At 50.0% G+C, this 17,025-nt stretch overlaps 1 protein-coding gene across 1 annotated transcript; it reads right to left on the bottom strand.

Moving 5' to 3' along the window:
* Positions 1 to 4,632: 4,632 nt before the first annotated feature.
* LOC106812557 (collagen alpha-1(XXIII) chain-like) lies at positions 4,633 to 5,609 on the bottom strand. Its single transcript, XM_014816456.1, has 2 exons — positions 4,839 to 5,609; positions 4,633 to 4,644 (listed from the first exon to the last, which is right to left on the bottom strand). The coding sequence occupies exons 1-2, from the start codon at positions 5,607 to 5,609 to the stop codon at positions 4,633 to 4,635; spliced, it is 783 nt and encodes a 260-aa protein (XP_014671942.1).
* Between the last annotated feature and the right edge of the window lie 11,416 nt (positions 5,610 to 17,025).

The raw sequence follows: 17,025 nt of genomic DNA, 5'->3' as shown, positions 1-17,025 counted from the left end.
GGTGACTGCTTGCTAATATTAATGCGTGCAGCATAAATCTTCTGGCATTCTAGTAACCATGCGTAACGCATGGTAGCGCAGCTGTGGCTCCACCATTGTTAGTAAAAACAGCAATAATAGAGTAAATGAGAAAAAAACGCCATTCATTATTCTTGTCTGTGACATTAATTTTGAAACGTCTGGTTCCATTAGGTGATTCCCCATCTGTTTGTTTATAGGAAGCAGTTCTGCTTGTCATCTAAACCAAACAATGCGGTTCTTTGCAATGTGCTCTGTTCTTATTGTTGAAACTGGCTGTCAGGTCAGAAAGACAGAGAGACAGAGAAAAGAGAGAGAGAGGGAGAGAGCGAATAGAGGGCAGAGCAGATAAAGAGTAGCTATGTGATTGTAGCTGTGAAACACAAGTCTCAGAGTATTTTTCTCAGTCTGTTTCTCAGTGTTCTAGACACACAAAAGTCACAGCTTTCCATTCGGCCGAAGATGACATGTACGACACGGTACGTATCATACGTCATGAACGTAGAACATTTTTAGCGCAAGAGGAAGCAGTCTTTCGAGCGATCCACACACTCGTGTGCTTTCCACGACCAAAGCTTCTCTAAAGCCAGATGTTCCGTGCTTCCCGGACACTCGCCGGACATCCCGTGGCCGGGGGCGGGGCCCTCGCGATATCGTGATTCCGCCGCGGAATGCCTCCTGGATCCTCCTCTGTGGGCGCTCATCCCGGCCGCCGCACCGGAACTGGAAGACGGTGTTGCACGCGATTGTCCGACTACGTGTGCGCTGATCGTGGCGAGCAGTGAAAGCGATTGTGCAATTTCTGTTCCCGGTTCGGACTGCGGCAGGCGGCGGCATTCCAACCAGAAAAGGCAACCGAAGAGTAGATTTCGAACCGCCGACGCTTTCCGTTTAGAGCGCGCTTTATGAGACCGATGTTTTTGGTTTTTTGAGTGATTCTGGGAATTTCAAGGATAATCCGGATCAACGCCACCTAGCTTTGGAAACTCGGCGATGATGGAACAGGAAAATCTTGGTGGAGAAAACACTTTCTGAATTTTTGTGTTTTTGTGAGTGTTTTCGATAGATGCGGTTATGAATTTTCTTGCCTGGCTGCGTGACTGCGCACATTAACAATTAAAAATGTGGTTGATTTGCTCCTAATTTTTATACAAATTCTAAATTAATTAAACAACGCATTGGCCTCGAAACTTAAGCTACTCGTTGAGAGAATAGTACATATGTTAATAATTATCGAGGAGTAAAAAATAAATTATTTTATTTTTTTATCTTTTTTAGCCTTCATACTGACAATAGTCAGATGGCAGGCTTGTAGAATCGCACGCATCGTCCGTCCGCTCCGCTGGCGTGCCGTGCCGTCAACAGTTTGGCGCACAAATTTAACCGCTTGACGTACGGTCACGATATTCGGGACGTCGGGGGGATCGTCAAAACGGTTGGGCTGATCGAATGCTGCGGGTCAAGGTCAAAGGTCAGAGGTGTAAAAAGAAGGGCGGGAACATTCACTTCGCTTAACTTACGTATAGGGAGTGAAATACAGAATTGCGGCACAAATACTAAACGGCTTCGATCTAGTGCTCTGTGATAGTCGTGATAGCATCATGTAGGAAAAAGCCGATCACTGTGCGCGAAATTGGAGGGTCAGCAGGTCAAAGGTCAATGGGCACAGGGCCAGATTTCAGACATTTTTCTGAGGACATGTGTCTGAACGGAGCGATTTGAAAAATCTTTTTGTTCAGCGGTGAACCTAGCATTTTTAATGGCATTATTGAAAGGACCATGAAAATCTACTTTCTTGCTGACATAGCGCGAAGAGTAAGTGTCGGTATACTTTTTTGACCCTCACAGAGGAGAGTTAGAACATGGATTTGCTTGACTGTTAACAAAGGAGTGAACTGCTTTTGCTATTAGAGCCCCCTCCCCCCACCTCCCCCTTCCCCCTCCCCCACCCTTCCCCCCGCCCCCCCCACCCCCTCCCCCCAGCCCTCCCCCTACCCTCCATCTGCGATAGTGGCGTGTCTAAACAATGATGTGATACGCCGAAACTGCGTGTCTGGCATATCTGCCGCCTAACAAATGTCGTACTACGCACGACTGGAAATTTTACGTTTATAATCGTTAGCAACAGTACCTCAGATGAGCTAGACGCTCCTGCGCGCTCTTGTTTATAATTTGTGATTATTTCGCTCCTGATGTATTATGATCAGCGCGTTAGAGTTACATCAGTAGGACCTAGACTGTCCCACGCATTGTTCTCGTAGCACGGTCGCGTGTGACTTGCTATGAAGTCAATGCATTGCCAGCTCTTCTCATTCTGGGGGCCATCTCACACTTGCACACGCATTAGGAATATTACAACGCGAGCGGGCGTCTTCAGATCACACAGATTATATTGTATCGGATATGTAGATTGGAAGCATCTTCCACACTCGAATAACAACATCAGAATAAGGGCAGTCTCGGTGATCGCCACAGCGTTAGGAAATATGTAGATGTTGCACCATCTTAACCTTGCATTACAATTTCACTAAGGGGCATCTTCCTTAATGAATCTCACGCGGTCATAATATATTAGATGGCGGACCATCCTCACACGCATGTACAATATCACACGAGCGGGGCATCATCGTGATCTCAGCAGGCTTATAACTATGTAGATGGGGGATTCATCTCAGCACTCGCATTCAATAGCTATAACGAGGGGGCATCGGCACGATCTCACGAGTCATGTCGATTAGGCGCTGATCGCCCGTGATCACTCGCCTAATCAGACCGCCCCGCCGTTTTCTTCCAGGGCGGCTCTCAGAGGTTTGCAGTGAGCGGCTATGCGGGTGACACCATTCCTCCACGGATGAAGACACGCTGCGACCCGGCCCCCACATCCTACCCCCACCACGCAGCCGGCGCGCCTTTCCGGTAAGCCTTTTGTTGTTTTTGTTGTTGTTTGTTGTTGTTGTTGTTGTTGTTGTTTTTCATTGTTCTTTAAATTTTCGTGTTATCCTGTTATCTTAAAATTGTTGTGTTGTATGTTTGCCAGTGTTGTTGTGTTGTTGTATGCGTGTTGCCTAAATAACGATTTGTTAAATAAATTAACCGATCTAAATATGAATATGATATTAATTTTAAATTAATTAAATAATCGTAATTAATCATTTTCATGTCAACTCGACAAAGATCCAGACTCCCTTCACATAATCACACACTCTCCATCAAAGCACGCCTCTTTATTTCTTTCGACTCTTTGGCACTGCGTTCGATCGTTAGCCTATCGCACGTTGCCTTGTTTGTTTGGCAGGCGTGTTTTGTCGTCCAGCTCCAGGGCAGGCAGCAGCACGAGTTTCGTCTGCTGCTGGAGGCGGGAAGGCCCCGAGCGACACGGGCGGGAGTCGAGAGGTAAAGTCGCAAGAGTGCTGCCGCAGGACAAGCAGAGCTCGAGAGGTAGGTGACGACGGTCGCCCAACGGCAACCGGCGCAGACTCAGGGAGCAGAGTTTTTTTTGTTATTTCTCGGATGCTGTGATCGTTTTGTTGTGCGTTTTTCGATTTGCGACCGCTTTAGTAGTACTAGGTGCCGCTGGGTTCCCCTTGGGGAGAGATGTTTTTTTTGTGTGTTTTCTGTTAATTAAAGTGTGTAGATGGATAGTAAGAGTGCGATTTGTTGTTTCTACTAGTTTAACTGTCACCAACTCTGTCTAGCTCTGCTAACTTTTGTCTAACCCTGATTACACATAACCACGTGTGTTTTGTGTGTGGAATAGTGAAAAGAAATTTCTGCCGTCATTTAATGTGTGTAGAATGAGTGGGACTTTCCCGTGTTTTTCTAACTAGTTTCTTTCATTGTTGACACTTGACGTAGTTGTTCGTTGTGCGTGTGTGGTGTATGTGTGTGTGTGCGTGCGTGCGTGCGTGCGTGTGTTCTGTGTTTAGGAGGGTTCAGAACTGTGTAAAGTGCAGGTAAGTCCTGAACTTGTTGGTTTTTACTAGTTTTAACTCTATCTAATGCTGACTAATCTCTTGACTAACTAATCTAACTCTAGATTCGTGTGTTTTGCGTGTGGTCTGTGTGTTTAGGAGGGTTCAGGAACTGTGTAAGGTGAAGGCAAGCCTTGAACTAGCAGCAGGTGGAACTAGACAGCAAAGCACGATCGCTCGAGTGATGTGAAACCACCAGTCTATTTATTTCGCGGTTTAAAATCGTGCATGTGTCCATACTGACACGTGTGGTGTAAGGGGAGGCTTGGAGCGTCTTTACGGGATGCAAATCCACTGCCATGCCACTATCCGCCGTTATGTGTGAGTGGGAGGGCCTGGACCGTCTCTACGGCATGCAGATCCACTGTCACTACCTCGTGTGTGTTAAGGGGGAGGCCTGGACCGTCTCTACGGCATGTAGATCCACTGCTACTACCCTGTGTGTGTTAATCCGGAATGACGGGACAGTTGTACTTTTCATATCTGGCGTCGTGTAACGCGTGTGTATCGCCTGGCTACTGCAGGTATGAGCTGAAGGAGGAAGGGGAGAAGAGGAAGAATTCGGAGCTGCTGCTGCTAAAGATAAAAGAGCAGCTGTCTAAAAAGGAAGACCTGTACACAAGGTGAGAGAACAACACGGGAATTAGCATAGCACCTATAATTATTATTGTTATTATTACTATTATAACTGATATTATTATTATTATTATTATTATAACTGATCATATTATTTATTATCATTATTATTATTATTATAACTGATTCTATTATTATTATATAGGCGCGATGGCGCCCCCTGGCGTCGGGCGGTCGCTCGGGCGTCGGACTGCGGGGGGTGGAAGCGGGCACGGGAGACGGAGTTTCGTCGACGAGGGGACGGTCCCTCCGCGGCGCCCCGCCGCGCGCCATCTTGCTATCGTGCTGCCACCTGGCGACAGGTGCCCCCGCGGCGGCTTTGGCGTGGTCGTCCGGGAAGATCGGTCCGGTGTCCGCGGGTATCGAGTAGTCGCTGGGTGGGAAGGTGAGACCGGTGTCTGCGCGCCTCTCATCGTAAATATTGGTTCCGACGTCTGCAAGTCTGTTGCCGCGAGGCTTGGATGCGGCGTCCGCGCGTTTGCCGTCGCGAACGTCAGTTCCGGTGTCTGCGCGCGTGCGGCCGTACAGCGAGAGGTTGTTCGGCGTTCCGGTGTCTGTGTCGTTGTCACGAAAGCCTGGCCTGGCGTCTGCGAGCGCGTCGTCGCGAAACTTGGATCCGGTGTCCCCGCGTCTGCTGCCGGAGAGAGGGAGGCCGGTTGGCGTTCCGGCGTCTGCGTGTGTACTGTCGTAAAGCCTGGGTACGGCGTCCTCCGTGTGATAAGGTTTGGATCCGGTGTCTGTCTCCCTCTTGCCAGACGACCGAAGACTGCCCGGCGATCCGGTGTCCGCGTGCGTACCATCGTAACGCTTGTGCCCCGTGTCTGCGCGTCGCCCCGGTGATCCGGTGTCCGCGTGCGTACCATCGTAACGCTCGTGCCCCGTGTCTGCGCGTCGCCCCGGTGATCCGGTGTCCGTGTGCGTACTATCGTAACGCTTGTGTCCCGTGTCTGCGCGTCGCCCCGGTGGTCCGGTGTCCGCATGCATGGCCGTGGAGTAACCCTCGTCCGTCGGGGCGTTCGACGCTAACGTGTCTACGGATCGCGGCGTGTCCCGCCCCTCCCCCGCCGCGCTCGCGAGCGATCGGTCGGTCGGCGGGGGCGGGGCGCGTCTGGAGAGCGGTGGGAGGTCGCGCCTCGGTGCCGAGAGAGAGGGTGCGGGTGCGAAGAGAGAGGGTGCGGGTGCGGAGAGAGAGGGCGCGGGTGCGAAGCGACGGAGGCCGAGAAGGACTCTTCCTGCTTTCTCGCCGCCATCGTCATCATCGTCGTCGCGCTGAAACGCAACGAGATCGACGAGTTTTAACGAGTTTCGATTTATTTGAGGCGTGCCTCATTATTTCTCACATTAATCAATAGAAAAGTTCAAATTAAAGTTGCGCTTTGAGGGGTGGCTGCCAGGCAGTGGTGTGCGGTGTGTCAGGCCACCCTTAAAAAATTGTTTGTTTCCCCTTTACCTACTCGACTCTCAGGGTACCGAGTAGGTAGGTAGGTAGGTGAAAAATATTTTTTATTTTGTTTTGACAAGATGTGTGTATGTATATTGTATATTCTGTTTTGTGTATATGTTTTTGCGGACCGAATTTTGTTGTTGTTGCCGAAACGAAATAATTTTTGTTTTGTTTTAATCGGCCAATAAAATGTGTCGAGTAGCGGCGTTTTGGCGAGTCGGTCGCTAAAGGGGAAACAAGCAATATTTTATCTTAGGCCTCAGGGATCCACGCTGCTGCATGTCGTGATTCATAACGTGATTTTAATGAGTAATTATTCGAATAAATTTAAATTATGTTAAATTACATATTATTATTTGAAATTTTTAACATTACATAATACATAATGTTACGTAATTGCATTGTTCTTTTCCAATCACGATTCTAACCGACTGATTGGGATAACGAGCCTTAGCTGCGCAGTCGACTTGGTTGAGTAGAAACAAGTGTTGTGAGTTCGTAGCACCTCCGTCTAAACACACGGCGCCCCCTACTTCGACATGCGGCTACCTCACGACGCCCTATACCTCGACATACGGCGCCCCCTACCTCGACATACAGCGCCCCCTACCTCGACGCGCAGCGAGCTCGTGGCGCCACCTACCTCGAGGCGGCTCATCTCCTCTCTGAGTTCGGTGCGAAACTCGTCCATCTCATTGTCCCACTCGCTCTCCGTCGCCGTCTCCGTGGCAACCTCCTCCTCGGACAGACTCCTGTCCTCCTCCACGCCGGCGGCGGACGCGGCAGAGCCGTGGCGCGCGACCTTCTCCCCAGGCCCTCTCCTCCTCCTCCCTTCCTCCTCCTCCTCGATCGATCTCCTCCTCTTCCCCTCCTCCTCCTCCTCCTCGATCAATCTTCTCCTCCTCCTCTCCTCCTCCTCCTCGTCCGATCTCTTCCTCCTCCTCGCCTCTTCCTCTTCGATGGAGTTCCTCTCGTGGTTATCGACCTGTAGATGATGCGAGAGTGAAAGGAAGAAGAGGTTAATTTGAACCAAAGAAAACTTTTCATCCGGACTTTTCCTGGAGTTTAAACTTTGTTTTTCTGGGACGTTTCCAAGAATTGGAACTGAGATTTTTTGGGACCTTTCTCGGGAAACTCAGACCGCGTAACAATTCGATTCGATAAAAAAACGAATATGGCTGATAACCCCATAAAAACGAAACAATCTACATTAAAAATTTAAAAAGTTACCTCTCCTCCTCCATCTCCCCCATCATCGTCGTCGATGTAGTTGGGGGAGGTCGGCGGCAGCTGGTGCCCCTTGGTGGAGAAGAGACCGGCGACGAGCGCTCTCTTGTCGTCGAACGTCAGCGGCACGGACTTGGAGCTCGGCTCCGACTCCTCGCTGCCGCCCGCCGGCGCCCCCTGGCCGAGCCGCGCTCGCTTGCTGGAGTTACTCGACGATCCGTCGGACGGCGTCGCAGCAGCAGGGGGCGCCGCTGTGTTGTTTCGTTGTTTATCAGGAGCGTCCGCCATGATGGGGAGACTTCCGAAGTCGGAGTCCCAGTTCTCCTCCTCTTCTTCTCCCTCTTCTTTCACGCCCGTCCTCTCTTGTTTTTTCGCACCCTTCCCCTTCTCCTCCTCCTCTCTTGTGACCTTCCTCTCCTCCCGCTCCTCCTTCGCAGCCTTCTCCTTTTCGTTTACAGCGACGACGACGCCGTGCGGAGATTTCTTTATCGTGCTCATCTTTGCGTCGGTCGCCATGACGACGGCCTCGCTGCCCTCGCTGCCATCACTCTCCGCCGGACGTACAGCGCGTCGCGGCGTCGGCACTGGTGGCGCCCCCTCGCGTGCCACGGTGGCGTCGAGCGCGCTCGCTAGGGGGCGCCCCTCCTGCTGGAGTTTCTCCTCGCGGCTGTCGGCGGCGCCCCCTATCGACGGCAGGTAGCCGACGGAGGCGTCTGATTCGCCGCTGTCCCAGTCGCTGTCGCCGCCTGCCGCTCCCAAGATGTCCGCCATAAACTGCGCGTCGTCCGCCGGCGCCCCCTGGGGGTCAACGCGCGCCGGAGGGGCCACCGGGCCAGCACCCCCTGACGGGGACAATGAGAGCGACCCACCGGCGGACGTGTCCTGGCTGCTGCCTTGCCGGACCGGAGCATTCTGTCGCGGGGACGGGGAGGGCGGGCGTTCGCTGCGCGTGGCTCCCCCTGGTACGTGCGAATCGCCCAGGATTTCTTCGGAGAGCTTGCGAGTCTGCGGAGAGATGTGGCCGGCGTGAAAACGCGAAATGGAATCAAATGCACGACAAATTTCAGACAGACAACTCGGCAGGTTTCTGGGTGACAATCACCGATTGTACGTGATTGTGTGCGATTACATAAATATTACGTAATTTATGACCTTGCACGACCTTCACCTACGCAAACGGTTGCTACCGGCGACAGCATCCGTCGCTGGGAATCGCGTACCTTCTCGCTCGGAGGGCTTCCTGCTTCCTCAGCATCCCTCTCCTCCTCCTCCTCCTCCTCGGCGACGCTGCTCTGCCTCTGTACCACGTCGCGCGTCGCCCGCGGCAACGACTCGTCGTCCGAAGACCCGGCGGCAAATTTGGAAAGGTTGACCTTCACGGCCGGAGCCTGTGGAAGGAGTTCGCGAACTCACGATCGGAGAGAGAACTCGCGAACAACTGAATGTGCACAGAACGCGATGAAGGAGGTTCTGTAACTATTAGGATTTGAAAGAACTCACGAACAACTGAACGCTTGGAACATGAGGTTCTTGTGCCAATTAGGATTTGAAAGAACTCACGAACAACTGATGGTAGTGGCAGTGGATCTGCATCCCATAGAGACAGTCCAGGCCTCCCCTTAACACACACGAGGTAGTGACAGTGGATCTGCATCCCATAGAGACAGTCCAGGCCTCCCCCTTAACACACACGAGGTAGTGGCAGTGGATCTACATCCCATAGAGACAGTCCAGGCCTCCCACTCACACATACGGGGATAGTGGCATGGCAGTGGATTTGCATCCCGTAAAGACGCTCCAAGCCTCCCCTTCACGCACGATTTTAAACCGGAATAAATAGAGCTGGTGGTTTCACACTCACTCGAGCGATCGTGCTTTGCTGTCTAGTTCCACCTGCTGCTGTTCAAGGCTTGCCTTCACCTTACACAGTTCCTGAACCCTCCTAAACACACAGACACACACGCAAAACACACGAGTTAAGATTAGTTAGTCAAGAGATTAGTCAGCATTAGATAGAGTTAAAACTAGTAAAAACCAAACAAGTTCAGGACTTGCCTGCACTTTACACAGTTCCTCAACCCTCCTAAACACACACACACGCACGCACGCACGCACGCACGCACGCATGCACGCACACACACACACACACGAAACTAGTCAAGAGTTAATTAAGTATTAATAAGTAACAATGAAAAAATTAAGTAATTAAAACTAGTAGAAAAACACGTGGAAAGTCCACTCATCTACACACATTAAATAACGGCAGAAATTTCTTTTCATTTTCCACACACAAAACACACGTGTTATGTGTAATCAGGGTTAGACAAAGTTAGGCAGAGCTAGACAGAGTTGGTGACAGTTAAAACTAGTAGAAACCAAAGAAATCCACTCTACTATCCATCTACACACTTTAATTAACAGAAAACACACACAAAATCATCTCTCCCCAAGGGGAACCCAGCGCACTAGTACTACTAAAGCAATCGCGAATCGAAACGCACGAACAAAACGTCACAGCATCCGAGAAATAACAAAAAACCGCTCTCCCCGCGTCTGCGCCGGTTGCCGCGGCGACCGTCGCCGCCTACCTCTCGAGCTCCTGCTTGTCCTGCTGGCAGCACTTGGCCTTCCTCTCGACTCCCGCCCGCGTCGCTCGCTCCCTCTCCAGCAGCAGACGAAACTCGTGTGCTGCCTCCTGGAGGCTGGACGACAAACCGCCTGCAAACAAACAAGGGAACGCGTGTTAACGATCGAAACGCAAGTGCGAAGAGTCGAAAGAAATAAAGAAGCATGCTTTGATGGAGAGCGTGTGATTATGAGATGGGAGTCTGGATCTGTCGATTGCATGAGAATAGATTAATTACGATTAATTAATTAATTAAATTTAATATCATATTCATATTTAGATTCGGTTAATTTATTTAACAAACGTTATTTAGGCAACACACGTACAAACAACACAACAACACTGCAACATGACAACACAACAATAAGATAACAGGATAACACATGAAAATTCAAGAACATGAACAACAACAACAACAAAACAACAACAACAACAACAACAACAAAAAGCTCACCGGAGAGGCGCGCCGCCGCCGTGGTGGGGGTGGGGACGGGGGGCGGGTCCAGCGTGTCTTCATCCGTGGAGGAGGTGTCACCCGCCATGCCATCACTGCCAAACCTCTGAGAGCCGCCCTGGAAGAAACGCGGCGGTCTGGTTAGCGAGTGATCGCGGGAACAGTCCCTAATCGACATGACTCGTGAGATCGTGCGATGCCCCCTCGTATAGTATGGTAATGCAAGTGTGAGATGATCCCCCATCTACATATTATAGCCTGTGAGATCACGAGATGCCCCCTCGTGTGATATTGTAACATGCGTGTGAGATGGTCCCCCATCTATATATTATGACCCGTGAGATCATAAGGAGATGCCCCCTTATGTGAAATTGTAATGCAAGGTTAAGATGGTGCAACATCTACATATTCTAACCTGTGGGATCACGAGATGCCCCTTATTCTGATGTTGTTATTCGAGTGTGAGATGGTCCCCAATCTACATATCCGTACAATATAATCTGTGCGATCTAAGATGCTCCCTCGTGTAATATTCTAATGCGTGTGCCAAGTGTGAGATGGCCCCCAGAATGAGAAGAGCTGGCAATGATCGACTTATAGCAAGTCACACGCGACCTGTGAGAACAATAGTGGGGACAGACTAGGTCCTACTGATGTAACTCTAACGTGATCATAATATCAGGACGAAATAATCACAAATTATAAAAAAGATAAAAAAATTAAATAATTTATGATTTTTTACTCCTGATAATATTAGCATATATGTACTATTCTCTCAATGAGTAGTTAGTTTCCGAAGCCATCGTTGTTTCTAATTTATCATTTGTATAAAATTCAAGCAAAATCAACAATTTTTCGATTGTCGAGGTCACGAGCCAGACAAGAAATTTCATACCCATCTATCGAAAACACTCACAAAAAAATACAAAATTCAGAACTCACCAAAGATTTTCGCTGTTCCATCATCGCGCGAGTTCCAAAGCTAGGTGGCGTTGATTCGGATATCCTGAAATTCCCAGAATCACGTCAAAAAACCAAAAACATTGTCTCATAAAGCGCGCTTTACGAAGAGCGATCCGGGTTCGAATCTACTCTTCCGGTTCCTTCTGGTTGGAATCGCCGCTGCCCAGTTCCGACCGGGAACAGAAAATGCACGCTTTCACTCTCGCCACGATCAGCGACACGTAGTCGGACAATCGGTGCAACACGTCTTCCAGTTCCGGGTCGGCGGCCGGAATGAGCCAGCAGAGGAGGATCAGGAGCATTCCAGGGGGATCACGATATCGGCGAGGTCACGCCGGATGTCCGGCGAGTGTCCGGGAGCACGGAACATCTGGCTTTAGAGGAGCTTTGGTCGTGGGAAAGCACACGAGTGTGTGGATCGCTCGAAAGACTGGATTTCGAATAAGAATGGGTACGTTCATGGACGTATGAACGTACCAGTGTCGTACATCATCTTCCCCCGAATGAAAGCTGTGACTTTTGTGTGTCTAGAACACTTAGAACACTGAGAAAAATACTCTGAGACTTGTGTTCAGGACATCATTGTGTTCACTACTACAATCACATAGCTAGCTCTCTATCTCTCCCTCTCCCTCTCTCCCTCTCTCTCTCTCTCTCTCTCTGTCTCTCTGTCTTTCTGCCTGACAGCCAGTTCAACAATAGAACAAGAGCACATTGCAACAGAACCGCATTGTTTGTTTAGATGACAAGCAGAACTGCTTCTATAAACAAACAATGGGGAATCACCATGGCAACCAGACGTTCTCAAAATTATGTCACAGACGAATAATGGAATGGCGTTTTTTTCTCATTACTCTATTATTGCTGTGACTAACAATGGTGGACCACAGCTGCGCTACCATGGTTACCATGGTTACTAGAATGCCAGAAGATTATGCTGTCACGCATTATATTACAAGCAGTCACCTCGTAACCTCGTAAATAATAGTCTTCAAAGTCCAAGGGACTATATATCAAAGACGGAACGAAACAAGTTGATCAAATAGACTGTAGAAATAATCAGTCAGTAGAAGTAATTGCATGTGATTTGCATACAATGGATGGAATCAGCATACAGACGCACGCATTCACGTGTACGCACACGAACTCACACACGTGCACGTGGCTAGCTCATGCATACATAGTACTCTACAGTTAATTGCACATTTTAAGTTTTTTTTTACTGCGATCTGCAGTGTTGGTCTGTCTATTTGATCAACTTTGTATCTCTCCTTCTTCGATATAGTCGCTTGGATTATGAAGACTACTCCTTACGAAGTTACGAAGTTACACGGTAGTTAATCAATGATGAAAAACAAATGCTACTATGAAATCAATGATTACTGTATATAACAAAAGCTCACGCATAATCCGTCCTCAAGGATAATTAATATTCATCATGTACAGTTTCATCAAACGATAACACAACTCTAGCATTTCAAATAATTTTTAGTTATATCCTGATTTATTTAAGAAAGTCAAGTGTTTTCAAGATCAAGATTATCAAGTGTTAATTTCTACTGTTCAGCAACTAAATGCCTGATTGTATGTCGATGCATCCTAGTTTATTTTTCATATACTATCACACAGAGATTGTAAAGGTGATATTATTATATTGATCACTGATTCCTATTAAACTGTAAGATTACTATATTGCAGAAATAACGCATAATTAAGACGAAATGATATAATTTTCAATCACTGCAAAAATTAGGGCTCGGCTTTAAAGTGATTACGTCACGAATTTCTAGCACCATCAAGTAGTATATTTGTGTGTTATTTGTACAAAATTACAAGGCTCGACACTTAGCGCGTGGCCCGGGTGGCCCTGGGCACCAAAACCTTGATTGTTCGGGCCACCAAAATTTCCAAAGTTAAAATTTGGTGGCCCGAACGGGCGCCACTAAAATTTCAAAGTGTCTATGTTGATAAACATGAATTGTGTTTCTTTTACTTTCTAATCTCATTTCAAAAGAGAGCGAGCATTTCGCAGAGCGAGGGCACAGGTACGGCACGTGCCCAGCATTCTTACCGCTGGCATACACGGGCGCCAAGGCTTTATCCGTTGACTTCGGCCTGCAACAAGCCACGTTAATTGTGTTAGACTGGTATCGGGCCTCACGCTCTGCTAGACAATGTTACACGCTCTGCGACGAACAGTTCGGCCTGCCAACCAGTCTAGCCAGAGCCGTCAAAATCCTGAGCGGGCGCAGCAGCGCCATAGCATATTTTGCTAAGCGCCAGATAATGTGATTACCATTGCTAATCAACTGCGAACCAGACAATGCCGGTTCTGTCTTCCGTGTGAAATTTGATTGCCGTGGAATGGATAATTCAAATCTATGCCCTCAATCATCAATGTCAGTGTGTTGGGCGGTTTTGCTTTAAAGACTTCTGCAGTGCATCAGACGGCCCAATTTTCAAATACATATACAATACGAGATTAGAAAATAAAAGCATTATATAATGTTTTTCTTTTGTTTTTTTTCGCCGGCCACCAGATTTCATTTTCGGGCACCAAAAATTGCAAAATCAATGCATTTTGGTGGCCTCCCGATCGCGGCCACTGAAAAAAAAGTTAGTGTCGCAGCCTTGATATATATAATATATATATATATTATATATATATGTGTGTGTATATCATTTATATAGGGTGCACAGCTCATGCACTCTCCACGTGGATCACCCATTAAAGGCATTTCGTGATCGTTCACATCTAGCGAGTGGTAGCTGCTACCACCTGCCGAAGCACCTTACTGCTGCTACACCCTTAGCGATGCCTTCCACCATCTTACACTGTACACCCACTATAATGCGAGATTCACTGTCTGTTTCTAAGCACGGAATCTTACTGATATTATTATAATGATATAATAATTGACTGATAACTTACACACAGTGTAACATGCACTCTCTCAAATCCGAATTGTCACAAGAACCTCATGTTTCCAAGCATTCAGTTTTGTTCGTGTGAGCTTACTTTCAAATTCCTTAATTGGCCACAGAACCTCATGTTCCAAGCAATCAGGTTGTTCGTGAGTTCTTTCAAATCCTAATTGCACAAGAAACCTCACTCTTCCAAGCATTCAGTTTGTTTCGCCTGAGTTCTATTCAAATCCTAATTGGCCACAAGAACCTCAATGTTCCAAGCGCTTCAGTTGTTCGGAGTTCTTTTCAAATCACTAATAGTTACAGAACCTCCTTCATCGCGTTCTGTGCACCATTCGAGCTTGTTCGCGCAGTTTCTCTCTCCGATCGTTTGACGTTCGCGAAACTCCTTCCACAGGCTCCCGGCCGCTGAAGGTCAACCTTTTCCAAATTGCCGCCGGCAGTCTTCGGCACGACGAGTCGTTGCCCGCCGGGCGAGCGCCGACATGGTACAGAGGCAGAGCAGCGTCGCCGAGGAGGAGGAGGAGTGAGGAGAGCGGATGCTGAGGAAGCCAGGAAGCCTCCGAGCCATGAGAAGGTAGCGCGATCCCAGCGACGGATTGCTGTCGCCGGTAAGCAACCGTTGCGTAGTGTGAAGACGTCGTTGCAAGGTCATAAATACGTAATATTTTATTGTAATCGCACACAATCACGTACAATCGGTGCATTGTCACCAGAACCCTGCCGAGTTTTCTGTCTGAAAATTTGTCGTGCATTTGATTCCATTTCGCTTTCACCGGCGGCACATCTCTCCGCAGACTCGCAAGCCTCTTCCGAAGAAGATCCTTGGGCGTTTCGCACGTACCAGGGGAGCCACGCCGCCACGCCGAACGCCCGCCTCCCATCCCGCGCACACGAATGCTCCGGTCGCGCAAGGGCCAGCAGCCAGGACACGTCCGCCCGGTGGTCGCTGCTCACTTGTCCCGTCAGGGCGGGTGCTGCCCGGTGGCTCCCCTCCGGCCCGCGCGTCGACCCCAGGGGGCGCCGGGGATGACGCCGCAGTTCATGGCGCGACATCTTGGGAGCGGCAGGCGGCCGACAGCGACTGGGACAGCGGCGAATCAGACGCCTCCGTCGGCTTACCTGCCCGTCGCATTAGGGGCTTGCCGCCGGACAAGCGCGTAGGAGAAACTCCAGCAGGAGTGGGCCGCCCCCTGGCGAGCGCGCTCTACGCCACCGTGGCACCGCGAGGGGGCGCCACCAAGTTCCGACGCCGCGGCGGCGCTGTACATCCGGCAGAGAGTTGATGCAGCTTCAGGAGAGCAGCGAGGCGAGGCCTGTCGTCATGGCGACCGACGCGAAAGATGAGCACGATATAAGAATATCTCGCACGCGCGGTCGTCGTCGCTGTAACGAAAAGGAGAATGGCTGCGAAGGAGCAGCGGGGATCAGTGGAGAGGAAGGTCACAGTGAGAGGAGGAGGGAGAAGCGGAAGGGTGCGAAAAACAAGAGAGGCACGGCGCGGTGAAGAAGAGGGAGAATGTAAGAGGCAGGAGAACTGGCCGACTCGCGACTCCGGACGTCTCCCCATCATGCGCGGAACGCTCCGACATAACAACGAAACAAATCACAGCGGCGCCCCTGCTTGCTGGCGACGCGTCCGCACGGATCGTCGAGTAACTCCAGCAAACTCGAGCGCGGTCGGCAGGCTGGGCGCCGGCGAGGCGCCAGCGAGGCAGTCGGAGCCGAGCTCCAAGTCCGCTGCCGCTGACGTTCGACGACAAGAGAGCGCTCGTCGCGGGTCTCTTCTCACAAGTGTGGCCACCAGCTTTGCCGCCGACCTGTCCCCAACTACTATCGCCCACGATGATGGAGAGATGCGAGGAAGCGAGAGGTAACTTTTCAAATTTTTAAGCTAGCATTGTTTTTTTTTACCGCGGTTATCGAGCCATATTCGTTTTTTTTTATCGAATCGAATGTTACGCGTCTGAGTTTCGATTCTAACTTTTTAAGAAAGCGTCCCGAAAAAATCTCAGCTTTTCCAATCTTGGAACGTCCCAGAAAAACAAAGTTAAACTCCAGGAAAAGTCCGGATGAAAAGCTTTTCTTTAGGTTCAATTAGACCTCTTCTTCCTTCTCCACTCTCGCACATCATCTAAGGTCAGATAACCACGCAGAGCGAACTCCATCGCAAGAGGAAGCGGCGAGGAGCGAGCGAAGAGATCGGACGTAGGAGGAGGAAGCGAGCAGGCAGGAGGAGAAGTAATTGATACGAGCGAGGAGGAGAGGAGAGGAGGAGCATCGGATCGAGGAGGAGGAGGAAGGGAGGCAGGAGGCGAGAGCGCGCCTGGGGAGAAGGTCGCGCGCACGGCCCTCTGCCCCGCCAGTCCGACGCCGGCTCGTTGGATGGAGGACAGGAGTCTGTCCGGCAGGAGGAGGTTTGCCACGGCAGACGGCGACGCGAGACGCGATGTGGGCACAATGAGATGGACGAGTTTCGCACCAACTCAGAGAGGATAATGAGCCGCCTCGAGTAGGTGCGCCACGATCGCTCGCTGCGACGTCGAGGCGGTAGGGGTGCGCTGTATGCTCGAGGTAGGCGGGCGCCGATGTCCGAGGTAGGGGGCGCCGGTATGTCGAGGTTTAGGTGAGGCGCCGCTTGTGTTTAGACGAACTCGCAACACTTGTTTCTACCCTCGCGGCGAGATGGCTTCGACTGCGCAGCCTAAGGCTCGTTATCCCATCAGTCGGTTTAGAATTCGTTGATTGGGAAAAAGAC

This window comes from Priapulus caudatus, unplaced genomic scaffold (assembly GCF_000485595.1).
Source record: "Priapulus caudatus unplaced genomic scaffold, Priapulus_caudatus-5.0.1 Scaffold661, whole genome shotgun sequence".
Taxonomy (NCBI): domain Eukaryota; kingdom Metazoa; phylum Priapulida; class Priapulimorpha; order Priapulimorphida; family Priapulidae; genus Priapulus; species Priapulus caudatus.
The sequence above is the reverse complement of the archived record's forward strand: the minus strand, read 5'-3'. Positions and strand labels throughout refer to the sequence as shown.